Below are 20948 nucleotides of genomic sequence, written 5' to 3' on the forward strand. Positions count from 1 at the left end.
AGGAGCTGGGATCCCTAGTGCAGGCTGGCTAGCCTGGTTTGTGCTATCATTGCACTCTTGGTTCTGGTGGAAGACCTGTGACATCACCCTCAGGCCTCCCCGTGAACACACGTGCACACTTACACATATGTGTCCACATACATGCTTACACATATACACATGAGAGGAAACAAAAGAAACCTTGGAGTCATCCTTGGCTCCTCTCTTCCACATCTCATATCCATTCAGTCAGAATCTTTTGGTTCTAAATGCAGAGATGAGTCTTGGATCTGGCTTTTTCTTTTCACGCTGACTGTGTCTTCTTGATAACTATTCTAGTCACCGTCACCTAGCCGTCTTCTAGATAACTGGTTTTCACCTTTGTCCCTGTGATGGTTTGGATGAAAAATAGGTTCATATATTTGCACGCTTGGTTCCCAGGTGGTGAACTGCTTGGAAGGCCTAGGAGGTGTGGCTTTGGTGGAGGAGGTGTGTCCCTGGAGGTTCTCTAGGCCCACCGTCTGTCTGCTCTCCTCTATGATAGGTGGAATAACACTCAAACTATAATCAAGCCCCCAATTTAATGCTTTCTTTTTAAGAGTTCCTTGGTCATGGTGTCTAACAGCATAGCAGTGATTAAGATGTCCCTCTGGCATGCATTTCCATCCAATACCCAGAGTGTTCTCTTTTGAAATCTAGATCATATCAACGTGTAGCTGAGACCATACGAGGTCGCACAGTGTTTGCCGTGCTTCTTCTACCTGACTCATCACCAGATGCTTCTCCCTCTTCTGGATTGTTTGAGCTTCTTGATGTTACTGTACACGCCAGACATGTTCAAACCTCAGGCCTTTATACAAGCAGCTTCCTCTTACAGAGTCTCCCAGAAATCTGCATGATGAATTTCTTTACTTCCTTCATGTCTTTCCTAAATTTAAAATTGTAGCTGCCCTGCAGCCAATATGCATAACAGTAGATTTGGAATAATTCTCTAATTGTACTTATATTTGAGAATTATAAATATTAAAATTAAATTCTAAAAACCATATAAGTGAAAAATTATATACCACATTTTATAAATTATGATGCATATTTTTTCATATTAACACTCTAAAACTGAAAACCAATGTAATAAAACAGTGTTTATAGTTTGATTGACAGGCAGCCCAAGAAGTTCCACACAGATATCACTTAGCAGAGCTCTTCTCATTAAATTACTAAGGATCTCTTTACAATATGCACATATCCTTCAGTTTAAAACAACTAACTGAAAAAAAGAAACCACCCACAAAAATTAGGAATTTTGGTTTAATGATTACTTGATAATTGCAGCAAAAGTTATTTTATCTGATTATTATAAAAATTAGTTCATTTTTAGATGCATATCATTTAGTAAATACTAAATAGACCTTTTTGAATCAAGAATATTGACATCCTCAAGTTATATAGTGTGTATTTTCATGTTCTGGTGTTCTGGTGTTAAATTTTTATAACAACACTCAGTAAATGTTAGAGTAGAATTGACATGGTAAATGTCAGCTGTTTTAGTTGGGTGTGGTGCGTGCCTTTACTTTAATCCCAGCACTTGAGAGGCAGAAGGCAGACAGATCTCTTGAGCTCTAGGCCAGTCTGGTCTACAGAGTGAGTTCCAGGATAGGCTCCAAGGGCACAGAGAAACCCTGTCTCAAAGAAAAAAAAAATACATGGATGAAATATTATGTTACTGTAGTGTATAAGAGTTCTCTAGAGAAACAGAACTAATAGAACCAATAGAATACATAAAAATATATAAAGAAATTGGCTCAGTTTATTATGGATGCTAAAAAGGTCCAGAGTCTTATGGGCTGGAGACCCAGAAAAGCCTGTGAGGTAGTTCCAACCCAAGTCCAAATCTGACTATAGGAGCCTGAAAGCCTCACACCATGGCATAGATGTGTGAATAAGCCCTGGTTCCAGTATGGAGACATGAGAACCAGTTGTGTAGTCCTGATGTGAGACTAAAGCTTGAGGAAACTCAGAAATTAACCACACATAGTAAAGAACCAGCAGAGCTGATCTCTGCAGCACTGGTGTGCATGTACCCCAGATAGCACATGTTGGTGGCTGTGTGTCAGCAGTGAGGTGAGCTGTGTCCTCTACTTTCTCTCTGGGGTGTCCAGCTGTCTTAGTTAGGATTTCTATGCTGTGAAACCAACTCTTACAATGAAAACATATAACTGGGGTGGCTCTCTTACAGTTTCAGACGTCCAATCCTTCATCATCATGGTGGGGAGTTGATGGCAAGCAGGCAGACATGATGCTAGCTACACCTTGCAGGCAATAGGAAGTGGACTGAGACAGTGGGTGATATCCTGAGCATAGGAAGCCTCACAGCCCACCCCCAGTGACACACTCCAGCAAAGCCACACCTCCTAATGCTGCCACTCCCTCTGAGTTTATGGGAGCCAAACACATCAGGTATTTTCCATATGGGGGAGGGTTGAGAGTCTCACGCTGTGGCCCTGACTGGACTGGAACTTGCTTTGTAGAGCTGGCTGGCCATAACCTCAAATAACCAACTGGATTAAAGGCATGCACCACCATGCCAGGTGGTTCCACTTTTAAATCTTTCTAAAGTCTAACAAATAAGAAAGTGTTATTGCTACTCAATTTTTTTCTTTGTTCTTTGAAGCAGGGTCCCTGGCTATACTAAAACTTGCTTGGTCGACCAGGCTAGCTTCTAACTCACAGAGACCCACCTGCCTTTGGCTCCTTAGTCCCAAAATTAAATTAAAGGTGTGCATCAGCATACCTGGTAGTATTCAGTATTTTTGTTGTTAGCGCATATTAACTATGTATATTAATGGGTTTCATTGTGACATTTGCATGCACATGTGTATCTTTTTGTCATATTCCCTTCTGATACCCTCTCTTGTTCTCTCACTTTCCAACTTTTGCTTCTTCTGCTTTCATGTCTCTATTTCTATTTCGTTCTTTGTGTGTTTGAGCACTCTAATGAGTTAGAGGACATAGGGTAAAGGTTCGCTTGTAGGAGCATGGCCACCTTACCAGTTGCTACAGTCCTGAGGAGAATGTCTCTGCCTCCCGTTGATGGTTCCCGGCTGCTCAGCCCCAAAATAATCACACAGAAGCTATATTATTTAAATCACTGCTTGGCGCATTAGCTCTAGCAGCTGCTGCTGCTGCTGCTGCTGCTGCTGCTGCTGCTGCTGCTGCTGCTGCTTCTTCTTCTTCTTCTTCTTCTTCTTCTTCTTCTTCTTCTTCTTCTTCTTCTTCTTCTTTTTCCTCCTCCTCCTCCTCCTCCTCCTCCTCCTCCTCCTCCTCCTCCTCCTCCTCCTCCTCCTCCTCCTTCTTTTTTACAGTCCAGGTCTTTTATTTCTTTTTGTACATCAGGCCATGAATTCATAGGGAATGGGCTCCAGCAGCTCAGGCTCCTTCCCATTAGTCCTCACGAAGTGTGCTTCTCTGGGTGGAGCAGGCTGGTGCTTCTGCTGACCCAGGCACCCTTCTCTTTGGCTTCCCTTTTCTTCTGGTCGTTCTCCTTTACCCGCTTCAGGAAGCTGTCTCTGCTCTTCGAGTGCTTGATGTGTTCAATCCCCACAGTAATTCTCTTGGCAAGAATCTTGCCCTTAACTTGCTTGTTTACAATGATGCCCACCGCATGCTGGGTGACTGTAGACTCTTCCGGTTTTGCCATGGTAACATTTATGGGGCATTCCTTTTTGAACAGTGCCCATTCCCTTGATGTCTACAATATCGCCCTTCTTGTAGATTCGCATGTACGTGGCCAAAGGAACAACTCCATGTTTCCTAAAGGGCCTAGAGAACATATAGCGAGTGCCCCTCCTCTTTCCCTTTGTGTTTGTCATTTTGGCGAGTTACTGAAAGATGGCTACCGCGGCCGAAAGGTAGCTCTAGCTTCTTATTGGCTAACTCTTACATTTTAATTTAACCCATCTCCATTAATCTGTGCATCACCACGAGGTCGTGACCTACCAACTAAAGTTCTGGTGTCTATCTCCGTTGGGGCTACATGGCTTCTCTCTCTTTCCTCTCTTCTTTCTCCCAGCATTCAGTTTAGTTTTACCCACCTGCCTAAGTTCTGCCTTGCTGTAGGTCCAAAGCAGTTTCTTTATTCATTAATGGTAATCACAGCATACAGAGGGGACTCCCACATCAGCCTCCCCTTCAACCCTTGACTGTGTATAAATCTTCAAGGAGAGGAGGACCTTATGAGCTTAATTTAGTATTATTGAAGAGATCATGCCTGAAATATAAAAAGCCTTAAGGCATATATTTAGTTGATTATTGGTTGAGCATAGCTCTCATTGAAGATTATTGTTTAATCTGAGCCAGCATGAACACAGGGCCTATAATTTCAGCACTTAGGAGATAGAGGCAGAAGGACCAGGAATTCAAGACTAGTCTGAGCTACATAGTCAGTTCTAGGCCAGCCTGTGCTAATGAGTGAGAACTTCTCTATAAAAAACAAGCAAACAACAGTTATGAGATACTGTCTTCAAAACATGAAGATGTATTTTATGCATCTGAGTGTTTTGACTGCATGTGTGTATGTGTACCATGTGTGTGCCTGGAGTGTATGGAAGTCAGAGAGAGTGCTCTAGAGCTGGAGTTATGGATGATTGTGAGCCACAGTGTGCTACCCAGGACTTTGGTCTAAATTTTTATTTTAAGTTACCCTCAGCAATTGAGGAAAAACTAAACTATATCAGAAAAGATAGCTGTCTATATATAGCACTCATCAAGTTTTTATTGACGTATTATTGTCAGTTCAACTTAGCACTGCACACTGTTTTCTATGTTACAACACAGTTGGAGAAAGACACATACAATAGATAGACTGTAAACCAGTAAGCGTGATCATAGACTGTATAAAGGAGAAGAGGAACGGGAATTAGATGGCCAGGTCCTTATTCTCAAGAGAAGCAGAGTAATCTGGAAATGACAGTTTTCACAGACTTATAAATAATATCCAAGTGCCTGTGAAAGAAACGGTTGGATAGATTATATCCGAAAGCAAGGGTCTGGGGAGGGAAGGGATGGGAATTTGTTGTTGTCTGCCTGAATAATTGCTTTAACTTTTGAAAACTAAGCTTATGTTACTTAGGCAAAACATTTCTTTTTTCGAGAAAGGGTTTCTCTATGTAACAGCCCTGGCTGTCCTGGAACTCGCTCTGTAGACCAGGCTGGCCTCGAACTCACAGAGATCCTCCTGCCTCTGCCTCCCGAGTGCTGGGATTAAAGGTGTGCTCCACCACCACTGACAAAACATTTTTTAAAGTTCTGAATTTTATTCTTGTAGACAGTACTCAGGCTGTAGCCTTTCCATGCCTTTTCCATGAGCAAATGCCAATTCCCTCATTCAAACTCAGCCACCGCTCTTCAAAGTGAAATGCTTGTTCATTTGGCTGGCTTGTTTTCCTCATCCCTCTGCTAAATAATTAGCTTCATAAAGTGAGGAGGAGCTGTTTATCTCCAGACCTCTCTCCAAGGTTAGTTTCTTCCATGTATTTTACATAACTGAACAAGGAGCAAATTGTATGATTTGTTGGCTCATGTTTTACAGTCTTCATGGCGTAAAAATTCTTATGTACTAACTCGGATGTAGAGAGTGCCATCTGCTAAGCCAAGCATTGTGTTTTTAAAGTATAATTTCTAAATGCTCTAAGAGAGGATTTCATGGGTTAGGGGGAAATACATTTTACTTAGAAATATTCTAGGTTACTGATAATAAGAATTTTTATTGCTTTAAAATGAGGCTCTTGTTTCCCATTTGGGTAGCTATTGGAGCTTATATCCCGTAGGTCTGAGAGCTCCCAAGCACTCCTCCCATTTGTCTCGGGAGAACTGGGACTCAGTGCATTTGATCCCTTGCCGTATTAGAGGATTACTCATTTTAATATTTTAATCCCATGGTAACCTAACAACCAGAGTAAAGAAGTAGACTGCTCTTGAGAGTGGGTATTTGGTCTGCCTTCTGGCTGTGGCTGTATTGAAGTCAAGAGAATGTCCAGGCAGCTCTGGGCAGATGGTGGGATAAAGTCTCAGACCTACACTGCCCTCCGTGCTGCTCCCCATTTAAAGTGACAGAGGAAACCCAAGAGACACACTACTCTTTCAAGAATTCATTTGTTAAACCCAAATCTTGCTGTTTAATCCAGTCTTATATTTAATGTTTGCTTTCTTCACATACAGATACAAAACCACTTAAGATCTTCTTTGACCTTATGGCTCCTGCTAAATCATCCTTAAGTTAATTAGACCTGGTTTAAATTAACAAAAATTAAATTGATCTTATATAGTACATACCGCAGTGTTAGCTGGTGTGAGTCAACATTTTTTTAAATCTCTTTTCCAAGGAATACCTATTTTGTGATAATCACTGGACGTGTGGCCATCTTAGAACAGAAGACACTTTGTAATTAATTTGGCTGGGTCTTAAGGACAGTGGGTAGAGTTTAGCTAGGGAGAGATGGAAGAGTGGGGGTGGGAATGCTGAGTAAGAGTGACTGTGAAATAGAGCACACAGAGCCCACATTAAATAACCCTAACAGAACTCGAAGGGAAGTTGTAGGAAATGGAATTGGAAAGTTGAAATATTGGTGTACCCAGAGCTGCCTGGATATTCTCATGGCTAGAGCACAGCAGGAGGGCTGACCAGATGCCAGCTCTCAAGAACAGTCTGCTTCTTTACTCTGGTTGTTAGATTTCCATGATATTAAAATTACTAATTTCTCTTCTGTTGCTGTGATAAAGCATTTGAAGAGGTCATATTCCAGACCCATGGCAGGAACCTGTCCCATGCAGCATTGCCTCCAACCAAGGGATAAACTCTTAGCCCAGGCAGCTGTTTGCTAGCTGGCTCGCTCTCTGAGTCACGCTCTCCTGGCTTTCTTAGACATTCCAGGTCTCGCTGCCTGACCTTCTCCCCACAGCATCCATCATCAGGTGAGACAGTCCTTCACAGACATGCCTACAGGCTAGGCTGATCTAGGTAGTTCCTCAGTTGAGGCTCCCTCTTCCCAGGTGACTATGTTGTGTCAGGTCGACAATGAATACTAATAACACCTGTACCTAAAAATCAGGCCAAATATATCTCTTAAGTAAAGCCAGGTTCAAACAGAATTATCTTCAAATAATGGTGGAGTTGGCTCACAAAACTCTCATCCAAATAGAGCAATTTTGCTGTGTGGTTAACCACTCCGCTCAGGTTTCCTGACCAGTGCTGCTCTTACTCACATATTGGTCCCATCCTTACCAACTGGCCCAGAAGTCCAAGCGCTTGTGACAGAGCAGGCTGCCAAGACGCTCTTTGGCCATACAATGACTTTCATTTGTAGGCAGAGGCTGTGTTTCATTTCCTGGCCACTGACCCAAATAATCACACAAACTATATTAATTACAACACCGTCTGGCCTGTCAGCTCAGGCTTCTTATTAACTAACTCTTACATCTTAAGTTAACAGATTTCTATTATTCTGTGTGTCAGCATGAGGCTGTGGCTTACTGGTGAGGGTCCAGCATCTGTCTCCTTCAGCAACTACATGGCATCTCTTTGACTCCACCTACTCTCTCTATATATATATTTCTATTCAGATTCCCCACTTGGCTTTATTCTGCCCTGCCATAGGCCAAAGCAACTTCTTTATTAACCAATAAAAGCAACACATATACAGGACACCCCACATCATCTCCCCTTTTCTAAGTAAAATGATGATTTTAACTTTAACATAGTAAAATTACATATAACAAAACATATCAAGCGAGAATTACATTTACATTATTTAGTCTATTTGTATTTGGAAAGTTTTATATCTAATTTATCCTTTATCATAACTAAGGAAAACTATATAACTATCTGTCTTTAACCCTTTAGAGATTCCAGAAGGATATAACATTACCTAAGTAAACAGGAAGTTCATTGTAAGCAACTTTTAAAATTCTAGAATTGACAGAGACATCTTGCTGCCTGGACAGTCATTCGAAGTTTTTTTGTAACATTGGGGCATCCATCTTCAGCCTACAGATTCATAGTATCTGGAAGACTTTTCCATGAAGCAAGGAATGTGAAGATCTTTTGCTTTATAATGGCAAAGTTCATCAGTTGCTTTCTTTTGTGTCCTGCAAAATGTCTGGCGGGTTTGTTTTTGTCTTTTGTGACGCACAAACCCTAAAGGATCGTCACACCTTCTTTAGGCAAGTCTGTGGGTCCTGCATGTCCAGTTTATACAGCATACCATCAAGCAGTCCAGGCAAGAGCAGTTTTTTGCTCAAATGGCTAACAAAGTCCATAAGGAGCCTCTTCGTGCCTATCATCATCTTGAAGTAGATTGGTGCTGCCAGGATACGTTGGGCGCCATTTGTAGTAATAGGGGTGGCGGGGCTGCGTCCCCAACACCACAGCCGCCTGCTCGGCTATCTTATGCCCCGAAATAATTACACGGAAACTGTATTCTTTTAAACACCGCTTGGCCCTTTAGCTCTAGCCCTTACTGGCTAATTCTGATATCCCGATCAACCCATCTCTAATAAACTGTGAGCACCGGTCTTACCGGGAAAGATTCAGTATGTCTGACCTGGCGGCTTGCTTCATCGCATGCATCTTCCCAGGAGCTGGGAGCATGGTGTCTCTCTGAGGCGTCTGCCCCCGAGAGGAGAGCTGTGGAGTCTGAGCTCACTTTCTCTTCCTCCCAGCGTTCTGTTCTGTTTACTCCTCCCACCTATCTTCTAACCAATGAGGACCAAGCAGTTTCTTTTTATTTAACCAATGACCTTCCTCCATCATTTCCCCTTTTTCGGTTTAAACAAAAAAAAAGCTTTAACTTTAACATAGCAAAATTACATATAACAAAACAGTTATCAAGTAAAAGTTACAATAATCTTTATCATAACTAAGGAAAACTATAACTATAACTAACTATTCTTAACTCCATCAAAGACTCCAGAAAGATACAATACTACATAAGCAAACAAGAAAAAAGCAATTTTTAAACTCTAGAAATGACAGAGACATCTCACTGCCTGGACAGTCACTCAAAGTTCCTCTGTACCGTTGGGGCATCCATCTTCAGCCTACAGGCCCATAGTTTGCAGCAGACATTTCCACAAAGCAGGAAATTTCAAAGGCAGTCACTATCTGCTTGTCCTGAAGAATGTCTTGCAGACTCTTTGATGAATCAGGAACCCCGAAAGATCATCTCACCTTTAGGCAAGTTCAGTAGTCCTCTCTCTGCGGGTTCTCTGTGTCCAGTTTATGCAGTAGTCCAGGCAAGAGCAGTTTCTTGCCCAAATGGCTATCAAACTCCATAAAGATCCTCTTCGATGCCCATCTTCTTCCTGAAGTAGATTGGTGCTGCCAGGAGCAGAGTGTCTCATTGTTTTTTAAAATGCCATATTCTATAACCTTTGAAAATATGAAAAATGCCTATCTAAAATATATCTATGTACATCTAGAAAATCTTAACTAACATGACTACAAACTTGACTATTATGATTATCTATGAACTACCTATATACATTACATTTTTAAATGAACTACACAATCACAATACCTTAATAAAGATCAGAAATACATATACATATAACAAAATTGACCTTAAATCTCTATCAATAAAGCAAAATCTGTACTAATGCAAATTATTCATATCTATATCATATCCCCCTTTAAATGTAAAAGAACATTTATAAACCATATTTGGGAACATGGGCGCAGTTTTTTCTCTCCAAACTGCTTTCTGCTGAATGGGGGCATCGTTAATTAGGTCTTTCATGGTATAACCTGTGTGCTAGTTTCATCTCAGTTGGCAGTTGAGCGAAGCAATTTTCTGAAGGTGTTCACACCAACCCTTCAGGAGGGCGTGGTCTATCATACCATAAAATGCAATCCACAAGGTCTGATCCTCTGTGAAAACAAAAGAAGAATCTCTTTTCCAAAGTATCATATCCTTAGATCCAAATTCTGAAATCATACCCTCATGATATCCGTTCTGGTTCCACTTGGCAGCCCATATAATTAAATGTCTCTCTGTACTTAGCTCCTTCACAGTCAAAAATTTTAAAGAAAACACAATGTACATAATCCAGACTCTCTGTGAATTTTCCATTTTTACGTGGCTTATTTTTACTCTATACTTTATTCTGTCTCTTTAAAGACTTTACCTTTTTAAAAAATATTTATTTATTTATTTATTATGTATACAATATTCTGTCTGTGTGTGCCTGCAGGCCAGAAGAGGGCACCAGACCTCATTACAGATGGTTGTGAGCCACCATGTGGTTGCTGGGAATTGAACTCAGGACCTTTGGAAGAGCAGGCAATGCGCAGGCAATGCTCTTAACCTCTGAGCCATCTCTCCAGCCCTTACCTTTTTTTTAACATTAACTTTATTTTCTATATTCTTTTTCTTCTCTCTCCCAAGCCTACGTACATTCATCCAACAGTGTGACTCATTTAGTGGTCTGAATCTGTCCTATTGTGAATCTGCAATTTTTTACTATCCAGGAGCACTTTTGATTTGCGCCTTTAAATCACTAGGCGCTTAAGAATCTAAGCTGTGACATTCCTAGGTTAACTTTTTGCTTTTTGACATATGTCTTATTATCATGAAAAGTCTGAGTTTTTAAAAAATTTTAAAGGTCTTTGAAGTGTTGAAGATTATCTATCTAGGGGAAATATATTTCTTTATCTCTAGAAACCTTAACTAACATGACTACAAGTTTGACTATAATAGGTAACTATCTAAATCTTTAATTTTTAACTTTACTTTACATTTTAAAATGAACTATATGAACATAATACCTTAAGCAAGAGCAGAAATATATATCCACAGTTTAACAAATAGAACTTAAATTTGTATCACTAGACCAAGGTCCCCCATCACCCCTTACCATGCCTGAAGGAACAGCGTGAAGGCAGGCATCTGCTGACTACGTTGGTTCAGAGCTGACCTCTGTGAACCACTCTGCCATTATAAAAAGGGAAGCTCACAGCTAAATCTTGGACTTTAAGTATACTTTTATCTGACGTATGCTCTGTTCTCCTGACTTTTACTTTTGCAGTAGTAAAATGGTATCACATTGATTGTAATGTGGACACCAGAATTATATAATATTACTCAGTTATGATTGTCATTATTCTGAATATTTTTGTTAAGATAAATGCTAAAATGAAAGCACAAGATTGCTAAATACTAAGAGGACTCATGGATGGATCCCAAGAACTAATGTGCCTAGTTGGGAAGCACTGCTGACCATGTCCACGCTAAGTGGTAGTCTGCTGGTTATGGTTATAAAGAGTTTTACCCTGCACTGTTCTGTTGTCTTACCCAGGCTGCCTCAGTTTCTGGAGTGCTGGGATTATAGGCAAGAGCCTCCCTGCTTAGATAACTAAGAGTCTTCTGGGCTGCTGTTTTTTTATTTAAAAATCTCTTTGGTCAGTCAATCAGGCTTTTAATTCCAGCACTCGGGAGGCAGAGGCAGGTGGATCTCTTTGAGTTCAAGGCCAGCCTGGTCTACAAAACTAGTTCTGGAACGGCCAGGGCTACACAGAGAAACCCTATCTCTAAAGTCTGAACAAACATACAAAGAAACAAAAATCCCTTTGTTCAGGGATGAGGATATGGCAGAGCAGTAGAGCATATTCAAGGCTTGGGTTTGATCCTCAGTATTAAAAAATGAGGAGGCGGGAGAGTTGTTCATCAGTTAAGAACACTTGTTCTTACAGAGGACCCAGGTTTGATACCCAGCACTCACATGGTACTTACACCTGTCATAATTCCAGTTCCAGGGGACCCAGTGCCCTCTTTTGACCTCTCTAGGCACCAGGCATTCACATGGTACACAGACCTGTGAACACTCATACACATAAAGCAAGCAAACAAACAAACAAATAAATTTTTAAAAAATTTACCTGTTCAGAAAGCCAGTATTCTGGTATGCTTAGTGAAAATCAATCAATTTGGGCAGATTTTTTTTCTGGTTCTCACTTTCTCATAAAGCAGCATTGCTAAGGTACTTTCTTTGGTTAGTGTTTAAATCTTTGTGTGTGCGTAAGTGCATTCGTGCCTGTGTGTGTTTGTGATTCATTAATAAAGGTAAGTTTAGGGTTCTTGAGTAGTTTTCAGTTCTGAATTAAAGTAGTTCTTTTTATTTTTCTAAATCTTAATAGGATTTTTCCAATTAAAGATGTGCCCTTGGAGACGGATAACCTCGCCAGGTGGCTGTATCAACGGTTTATTGAGAAGGAGAACCTCTTGTCCCATTTCTACAGAACAGGTGCGCATTTCTGCTAGACATGTGCTTTAGAGGGGATAAGCATTTTCCAGTTACTTCTTTTTATCTTTAAAATATTTAATTTTATTATTCTAATTATGTGTAGGTGTGTGTGTGTGCACATAAGGTCAGGTGCCGGAGGAGGCCAGAGGCTTCAGAACCCCTGGAGCTGGAGCTAGAGCTACAGATAGGTGAGCCACGTGATGTGGGTGCTAGGAACAGAACTTAGGTCCTCTGAGGAGCAACAGATGCTCTTTTCCTCTGAGCTGTCTCTCCAGCCCCCTTTCAGTTGTTTAGATTAGACATAAAGTCATTCTGTATGTAAGAATTTCAGCTTAGAATCTATGGAAAGAAAGCTTTGTGTTGATGTATGTAGTTTCTTCCTACATCGGCCCATGTACAGAGTGATGAGCATGCCACACAGCCATGTGACTCAAACACTGAGGAGCACAGACAGCTGCAGGACATGTGCTGACCTTGTACTTGAGGTCACTGGAATCTGTTTTTGCATGCTTTTCCTTCCCTTTGAAGGAGACTTTTATTCTGTTGTGTGGTTTTAGTTCACAGTCAGTCAGAGCAGAAAGTGGCTCGGCAGATGGCCCTTCTCTCACAGGAAGCAGAAGCATTAGGGCTTTCTTACAAGAAAGGGTGTAGTTTATTGTTTTCAAGGGCACAAAGTCAGTTATTTGCCCTTGGGAGGGAAAAGAATCTATTCTTATCTCTTCTATATTCTCAATACTCTATAGATTCTGTAAGAACTACAGTGAATCTGGTCCTGGTAGCACAGGCCTGGGAGATTGAGGCAGGAGTATCCTGAGTTCAAAGCCTTCTTTGGTAACTTCCTGAGACCCTGTCTCTGAATAAAAACTAAAACTCGGACTGGAAGTGTGACTCAGTGATAGGTACTTGCCCAGTACGTGTGTGGCTCTAGATTGAGTCCCCAGCACCAAAACACACAACAAAAAGTGTAAGGAAAAGACAGGAAAGAAGGAAGAAGAAAGGAAGTTGGGAAGAAGAAAATTAGTGTTGGTTAGCATAGCAGCCAACATGCTTTCACAAGCTGCTGTGTTGTAGGCTGATTCGAGATGGTGTACAGTGCAGGGCAGGGTTAATTCAAGGCTGAGCAGGCAATTCAGGTGACCAGCGAAGAGGCCTTACCTTCCCACTCTAACTCTCTTGCCTCCTGATATTGCCTAAGTTGTAGGAACAATGGTGAGCCTCTTTTAAAAAGCCACTTGCATCCCAGCCCTGGAGACTGGAAAATGCCTTTGTGAATTGCTTGTGAGCAGCAAATCCCTTTATGAGCTGGCTTACCCTGAGGATTAGCAGCAAGGACGAAGACTGGGGAGCAAGAGTGGCCGAGGACCTCGGTGACTGTACCAAAGCCATCCAGCTTTCCTTTCCAGAAAAAACAAATTAGATACGTTTTCTTTCTGATATTATTACAAAGACATATTTTGTAAACATTACTGTATTTTGAGAATGTAAGTGTTATATAACCACTTTTGTGGCAAAAAAAGAGTGCTGTTTCAGAAATTATTAGATATCAATTTTATAGATCCTGTGTCTGACCACTGAAGGAATGTGGCTATTCAGTAAGGAGCAAGGCAACCTGAGTGCCGGTTCCCACAGACTGGACTCCAGGGAGGTGGACAGTAGGCAAGCAGACAGACACTGGAGAGTGGACGGCAGGGAGCCAAGGCCGGAGGATGCTACTGACTGTGTCATCCACCCAGTGGGTGGAAGAGTGCTGGGCGAAGCCTAGGTTGTTAAAATTGTGTCCCAGAGGAAAACTCTCTGCAAAGTGAGCCTAAGTGTGGGTGAATACTCAGCTTTCATTCAGGAGATCTGTACTGCCGGGAATCATGTGACCTTCTGTCTTGTCTTCTAGGAGCCTTTCCTCCTCCCCAGGGCCAGAAGGAAGCTGTTTCCAGGGAGATGACCCTCAGCAACACGTGGATATTCCTCATTCAGTGCTTCGCATTTTTGTCAGGCTATCTGTGGTACCACATCATTCAGTATTTTTACCATTGCCTATTTTAGGAAATGATTTGGACTTGCCACATAGGAGGAGTTCAGACTTCATACATGTGCTTTATTTTACATGTGCAAATCTAAATATACAAATCAAAATATATAAAAAGCAAAGGAAATTCAAATGGATGGATTAATGTTTATCCCCCTTTGGGATATTTTAAAACTCTACTACAATGAGGATCAGTAATACAATGAAGTGCTAATGTATTTTAAGAACTTTTCATGTTTTAAGGAGATACACTCTACCATATGTTTATGCAAGCATCACACTGGGAGAAGAGGAAATCATAAAATCATCCTAGAAGACTTCGAAAGAAACTGTTGCCACCAGATGCCCTTGGTCATGCCCCTGTTCAGAAGCTGTGTTCCTCTCTGTTAGGGCGGAGCTTCACAGTGTTAATGTGTCCACCCGTCATGCTGAGGACTAGTCGCCTTCTCTAACAAGCTGCAGTCCACTGTCCACGGAACCACTGTATCCTGGGAAGGCTAGCTCACCCAGCACCATGCTGACATGTGCTAGTGTTCTCCCTCTGTCAGGGAAGGGGAGCACCACTTTCTCTTTGGTATAGAAGGCACATCATCGAGTGATAATTGTAGTTTACAAAATGCACTTTTGTCAGATGCAAATATAACAAAGGGTAGTAACATAGCCGGAAACAAAAGGAAGCCTCGTCATGAGCAGGCTCTCAGGAGGCTGTCCTGTCTGCGTGCTTGCCCATGATGCACCTCCCTGACCCCACTCCCCTCCCCCAACTTTAACATAGTAGCACCAAATGTATTTGAGGGCAGTTAAAGCAAATTAATGCAAACATTTAAATGACCAGTTTAAGGGAAGTAGACTAGCATATTAGGAAATAAAACATAGAAGCAGACATTGGCTTGCAGTGTTGACAGGGCCTCCAGGTGCCCCCATAATCTGTGCAGACATCAGTGTGTTCTGTCATTATGTCAAGCGGCTGCTCTTCTCAGGGTAGCAGGACCAGGAGACGGCAGCTCAGGACACCTCCCAGTCTCTTCCAGTTGTTTTTGAAGAGGGCAGAGTCAGGCAAGTTTCTGTCATTGTGTTCTTGTGATTTACCTCACAGGAAAACCAGACTTTGCAAAAAGTACAGACACTGCATCAGTATTGAGACAGATGGTTTGGTTTAGGATAATAAAATGTTTAAACCTGAATAAGGCAGCTGGAGTTTCCCGTGTCATGAACACTGTAGATTCCCCTATTGTGGCTAACAGCACAAATAATTCTGAGAAATAGGCTGTAAAACAAAAGTAAAGACTAATGTTTTCTGTTTTTCAAATAAACCCAAAAAAATAAAAAGAGGAAAAGATGCAAATTTCCCCACTTGTACTGGAAAGGCTGAACAACACCAAATAAAAGCCCATAGCACTTCATCTTCAGCAAACCCAGAGCACATGTGGAAGGGAATGACATGTTAGCTGGCGTACCTCACCACACCACTGCTGTTACTCTGCAGGAGACCTCTGGTGTGGGAGCAGCTGTTTGCAAACAGAGCTGTTTGCTCTGGTTTATAGTGACAGTGAATAGGTGGAGAACGCTGCTTCACCTGGAAGCTGCTCAGTGCTTCTATCTGAGGCCCAGGAAAGGCTGGGTGAATCTAAAGGAGGCATCAGCCGGCCATCTGGGGGAGAAGTTGTTCACTAGCTAGCAGCCTATTTAAGCCACAGACTGCAGTGGCCAGCTCCTAGATGAGTCTGTATATCCATCCATATGTGCAGACAGAATTGTGGCTCTGGCCCCTGCTACCACTACTGTGCTCCAAAGGACATGATCTTTGAATATACCGTACATGGGGAACTCGCTCCCCTAAGAGGCATCACTTTCAGATGCAGTTTGATTTTCACAGTCTCTAGAGTGACAAACAATGATAGATTTGTGTAACTTTTGATAATATACCTGAGCTACAAATAGATATGTATTTGATCTGTCCTATACATCTTCAGTTCATTCAACGTGTCTTCTGTGTGCAAAGCCTGTTTGAGAGTATTGATAGTAGTTCCTTACCAGGAACTGGAGTCCACCTGCTTGAGCTAAGTAGGAAATGTGAAGAACAGGTATTCTTCCTATCAGTCTGGGGAAACTGCAATATGCCACTGTAGAGAACAGAATAAATTTCCCATTTGTACTGTGTGTGAAGAAAGGAAATTAATGTCTCAAGATAGGAGGAAAAGTGAGTAAAGCCACACCAGTTTGTAAAGGCATCCTTTAGGGTTGCTGCTCTTTGTCCTCAGCTGCAGAGAGGCTGGGCAACTCGCTGCTAGAGTCCTTGGACCACAGACAAGACCGAGCAACAGCTCACCTCGCCCAGTTTCAGAAATACATGTGTGACTGAGCAGCCCATAAGCAGTGGAAGCAAAGAAAAGCCCGAAAGGGATGAAGCTTGAATAGATGAACTAGTTAGATGAGAATTTAGTAAAGTGTGAAGCGATAGCTGTGGATTCAGACCTGTCATTTATTAGTGTTTGGTATTACAGCTCTTAAATTCCTATAGCAAAGAACTTGGGATTGCTGAATAAGTAGTCAATTACAGGGTAGTTAATTCAGTATTAAGTCATAGGAAGCCAAAAAACAATTTTTTGTAGGAATTTCAGACAACCAGCAGGAAGAGAAAGCACCAAAGCCAGCATAACCTGTGGTCTGGACATGCATCTCTGAACAAGACAGAGTTGGTGCAGCTGAAATTGTCCCACCCATTGCGGCCTCTGATGTGGTTGTCTGGATCAGTGTTGGAAATGCCACTTCATTCATGGCCATGTGTGTGGCTCCCTTCTTATTAATTTGTCTTAGTGATGTGTTTTGACAATCAGTAAACACTGAAGACTCTTACCAACTTGGTCCCGATTGTTGTCACAAAAGGTGGTCTTTGACCACAGGAGTCTTCTGTGTCCCGTTCATGTTTGTTTGCATTACTGAACAGGAGGAGTTAACTAATGTTTTGTGGTTTTTATCCTTTTCTTTGAAGTCACTGCACAACAGTGAACAGAGAATTTTCCTCCAGAGTTACCATTACAGAAAGTGTATTCAGCTCTGTCCCACAAAGGGTGGAAGATAATGGTGTCTTCTATGGGATTTTTGCCCTACGAGTGCTGTGAGCCTTCCAGCTGCAGGCAGGAGAGTCAAAGGAGCTCTGAGTTACAGGTGTGCTAGTTCGTGTCGTGATGGGTAGACACTGTTTGGGACCAAAACCACCTAAGTTGAAAATTTCTGGATCACAAAGGAGCCTGGCATACTCTGAAGCAGTCAGTGGTTGGTGCTGTGTGGCAGTCATTTTGTACCAGCCCCCAGTAGTTACCAAGTGGGCTCTGAGAAGAAGCTGCAGGTTCCCAACTGTTGGGGAAGAATGGCATAGTCACGTAAGGTGCAGTCTTGGGCTATCTGCAGAAATGCCATCTGAGGAATTTTTACATTTAATATTTTTTTAAAACAGTCTTAAAGAGCAAAAAAAAAGTATGTATATTATAGTTGCAAAGTATGCAGATGCTTTGAATGACTTTATTTTTATTGTGTAAAACTGTTGAACGCGACTGTGGTGCACAAATTCTTTACATGTAAGGAGTCTATGCATTTTACAGTAACATCTTTTGATTGGGTAATGAGACAGTTATACATTCAACTGCCATTGTTTTTATTAAGTGCTTTCACTTCCTTTGCAATTATTACAAAGTTGTATTTATTTTCTACAGATGCATTTTTGTTTTCATAATGCTGTAATGTTTACTTCAGCTTGTTGAACTTTCTTTGTGATCCGCATGTCACAGTGTTTTTTAAGAATGTCTGTAAAGGCTGCGGCAACTGCAATTTACTTCTGTAAAGGGCTGGTCACATGTGGATCTGGTTTCTGAATGCATTAGGGATGATTTTACCAGATTACCTTTTCAGAAACTTAGATATTGTGAATACCAAAAGAAGCATTTTCTCAGCAAAAATTAATAGCTGGTTCTATTTTTTTTAATGTAGAGAAAATAAAGTTGATTCTTTTTTTTCCAAAACAATGCTTTTAATTCTTAATAGTGGGGATGGGTATTTGTGCTGTCCTGGAGCTTCACAGTGTGAACCGCTGGCGCTCGTGCCTGGAGCTCAGCATTCAGTGGCTGGTGAGAAAACCATCTGCTTCCTTCCGGGACTTAAAAGATTTGCCCTTCCTCAAGTCTTCTCATTTGTTGCGTGATGGTAAATGTTTAGCAGTCCTCTCTCTTGGAGAAAATTATGTATGTAAGTGCACATACATATGTAATAAATTTTGCTTATAAGAGATATTTAATGCAATTAGCAAATAATAAAATATAATTGGTTTTTACATTATAATTGTCATTGCTGAACCCTCAGAGCCAACCTATGACTGAATATCAACCATGATTTGATTGATAGCGTGATGTCCTGATATCCTAACTATCTCCACGTAGACTGTTAATCAATCTAGTGTTTGGCTTATTACTAGACTCTTACCCTTGTACAGAGCCTCCTTTTAGCTTCAGCATTAATTAGTTTAGATAATTCATTTTTAATTATATTAAAACCCTAAAATTAAATGACAAGAAGCCAGGCGATGGTGCACACCTTTAATGCCGGCACTCAGAAAGCAGAGCAGGCAGATCTCTGAGTTTGAGGCCAGCCTGGTCTACAGCATGAGTTAGTTCCAGGACAGCCAGGGCTACACAGAGAAACCTTGTCTCAAAAAACCAAAACCAGTAAACAATTGATCACCTCTTGGAGGCAAGTCAGAAAGTCAGAGCTACCTTCACCTCAATACTGTGTCTTTCTGTGTTTTGATTTGACTTCATTATTAGCATTGGATACAATTCTCAGAATTGATTTACTCATTGCTCCTTGCAGGTTGTGAAGTGTGGGAAAAGCACGGATATGGCCGTGGGGAGTCTGACGGCAGATAGCCTTTCAGGGCGCACAGTGGCCAGCACATGGCCAGCACGCTTCGCCTCTCAGAGCTGAGCAAATGCAGGACAAAACATTGATGGTTTAATTACTTGTTTGTAAAATATGTTTGACCCCGTTGAGAACTTTTAATGTATTAAAATATCTCGCACAATCCTACCAAATAAGTTAAGTAGTTGGCGTTCAGTCTACCTCTTCTTTTCCTGGCTGGATTTAGGCTGCTGGTTGGGGGAGGCTGCAGTTTTATTTCCCCTATGAAGTACTTTATGTGGAGAACAGCAGATTCGGGGCTCTCTGAGATCTGTTGCTGACCAGCCCTACACCCCACAAGGTGGGGGAAAGCCATTGTTTTTAATTCCCACTTAATATGAAAATGTTTGTTTTAGAAAAATGTTTCTTGCTGGTGAAAAATGTATTTTTAAAAGGAAAAACCAAATCCTCTTTTGGTCCGAGGAGTCAGCTGTATGAGCAGGTGTGACCGTGTCATAACATGCTGATGTCATAGAAATCAATAAATTTTTACCTCTCAGGAGTCGGTGACCTTGTTCTTAACTCTTAAAGGCTGGAGAAACAGACTGGAGAGGCCCACAGTTCAGGATGCACAGAAACAAACAGAGATGCGGCATGGGGGGGGGGGCTGGCTGACCACCAGAGAAAGTGGGCCTCTTTCACAGTCAGGAAAACACTCTGCAGTGGGTATGAAAGCCTGCGCACAAGGGAGAAAACGAAGCACTTCTTTTCTGTTGGTAACCAAGGAGCACCATGGTGCCCACGCCCTGGAGACACTCTGGGGATGGAGACAGGTGCTTGTTTGGCTGAAGCAGGAAAATTAACCACATGTGTGACTGTGTGCCGTCTTCACGCTTGGTGGCCCCTGAGGCCACAGGAGGCATCTGGTTCCCTGGGACTGGAGTTACAGACAATTGTAAGTTGTTCTCTGGAAGAGAAGCAAGAACTCTTAACCACCGAGCCATCTTTCCAGCCCCGCTTGGTGTTAGTGAGAAAATGTGGAGCTAAGTAAGAGGCCCTAAAGATTCCAGTTACGGTTTGTGTTCCTCTATTTCACTTTGGGTCCCAAAACTACCAAGTCTAACCTGCAGTTTTCTGTCAGTTGATACTGTATCGGGACCAGCTGGTGGCCAGTTGAGGGTGAAGAAAATAGGTACCCAAAAGTCGAACGATCAGAACTGGGGTGCTGAGAAGAGGAACCCAAAATATTGGGTGATAAAGGGCAGGTCGGATGCTGCTGTCCACAGCAGGTGTGCAGATAACAGACTCTGCCATGAAGGTTAGTGATAGAAGAAAGTCAACTTCCATATCTCCTCTGTCCTAAAGACTGCCTGTCATTCATGTATACCTCCCATTCAGGTGACTGTCCTCTGAACAGGAGAAAGACATACCTAAGTCATTAGGAATCTCCATCAGGAGGCCCAACTAAGGGACTCTTGGCAATGCTGATGACTCAAGCCCTTCGTTTAACCACGGCCCCTAAATCCACAGTAAAGCCTTTTGTTTACCCTGGTGTGTGTATGTTCCAGTAGGGACGAAGGGTGGCACCAGTATTTGGGCTGGTCTTGGATACCTTGACTTCTGGGACAATGGGCAGTGGCAACTCAGGGCTTCCAAAAGCACAAGTAGAAGCCAACAAGACCTTGTAGAATACAACCCAGGAACAGCGTCACTTTCTTAATATTTATTTACCTTTTAATTCATTTTACATTCCAACCAAGGT

At 41.9% G+C, this 20948-nt stretch overlaps 2 protein-coding genes across 4 annotated transcripts in view; both read left to right on the forward strand.

Annotated features, from left to right (window-relative positions):
• Positions 1–19748, forward strand: part of Lpgat1 (lysophosphatidylglycerol acyltransferase 1) — a 63672-nt gene extending 43924 nt beyond the window's left edge. For all 3 annotated transcript variants that reach the window (XM_075989509.1, XM_075989508.1, XM_075989507.1), the window contains 2 exons: positions 12167–12273; positions 14162–19748. In XM_075989509.1, the coding sequence (XP_075845624.1) occupies positions 12167–12273; positions 14162–14313 (259 nt within the window). In that variant the 3' untranslated portion in view covers positions 14314–19748. The remainder of the gene's footprint in view (positions 1–12166; positions 12274–14161) is intronic.
• The window catches only part of Ints7 (integrator complex subunit 7), a 502168-nt gene that overhangs the window by 200638 nt on the left and 280582 nt on the right, over positions 1–20948 (forward strand). The gene's annotated exons all lie outside the window — the stretch shown is intronic.

This window comes from Microtus pennsylvanicus, chromosome 10 (assembly GCF_037038515.1).
Source record: "Microtus pennsylvanicus isolate mMicPen1 chromosome 10, mMicPen1.hap1, whole genome shotgun sequence".
Taxonomy (NCBI): domain Eukaryota; kingdom Metazoa; phylum Chordata; class Mammalia; order Rodentia; family Cricetidae; genus Microtus; species Microtus pennsylvanicus.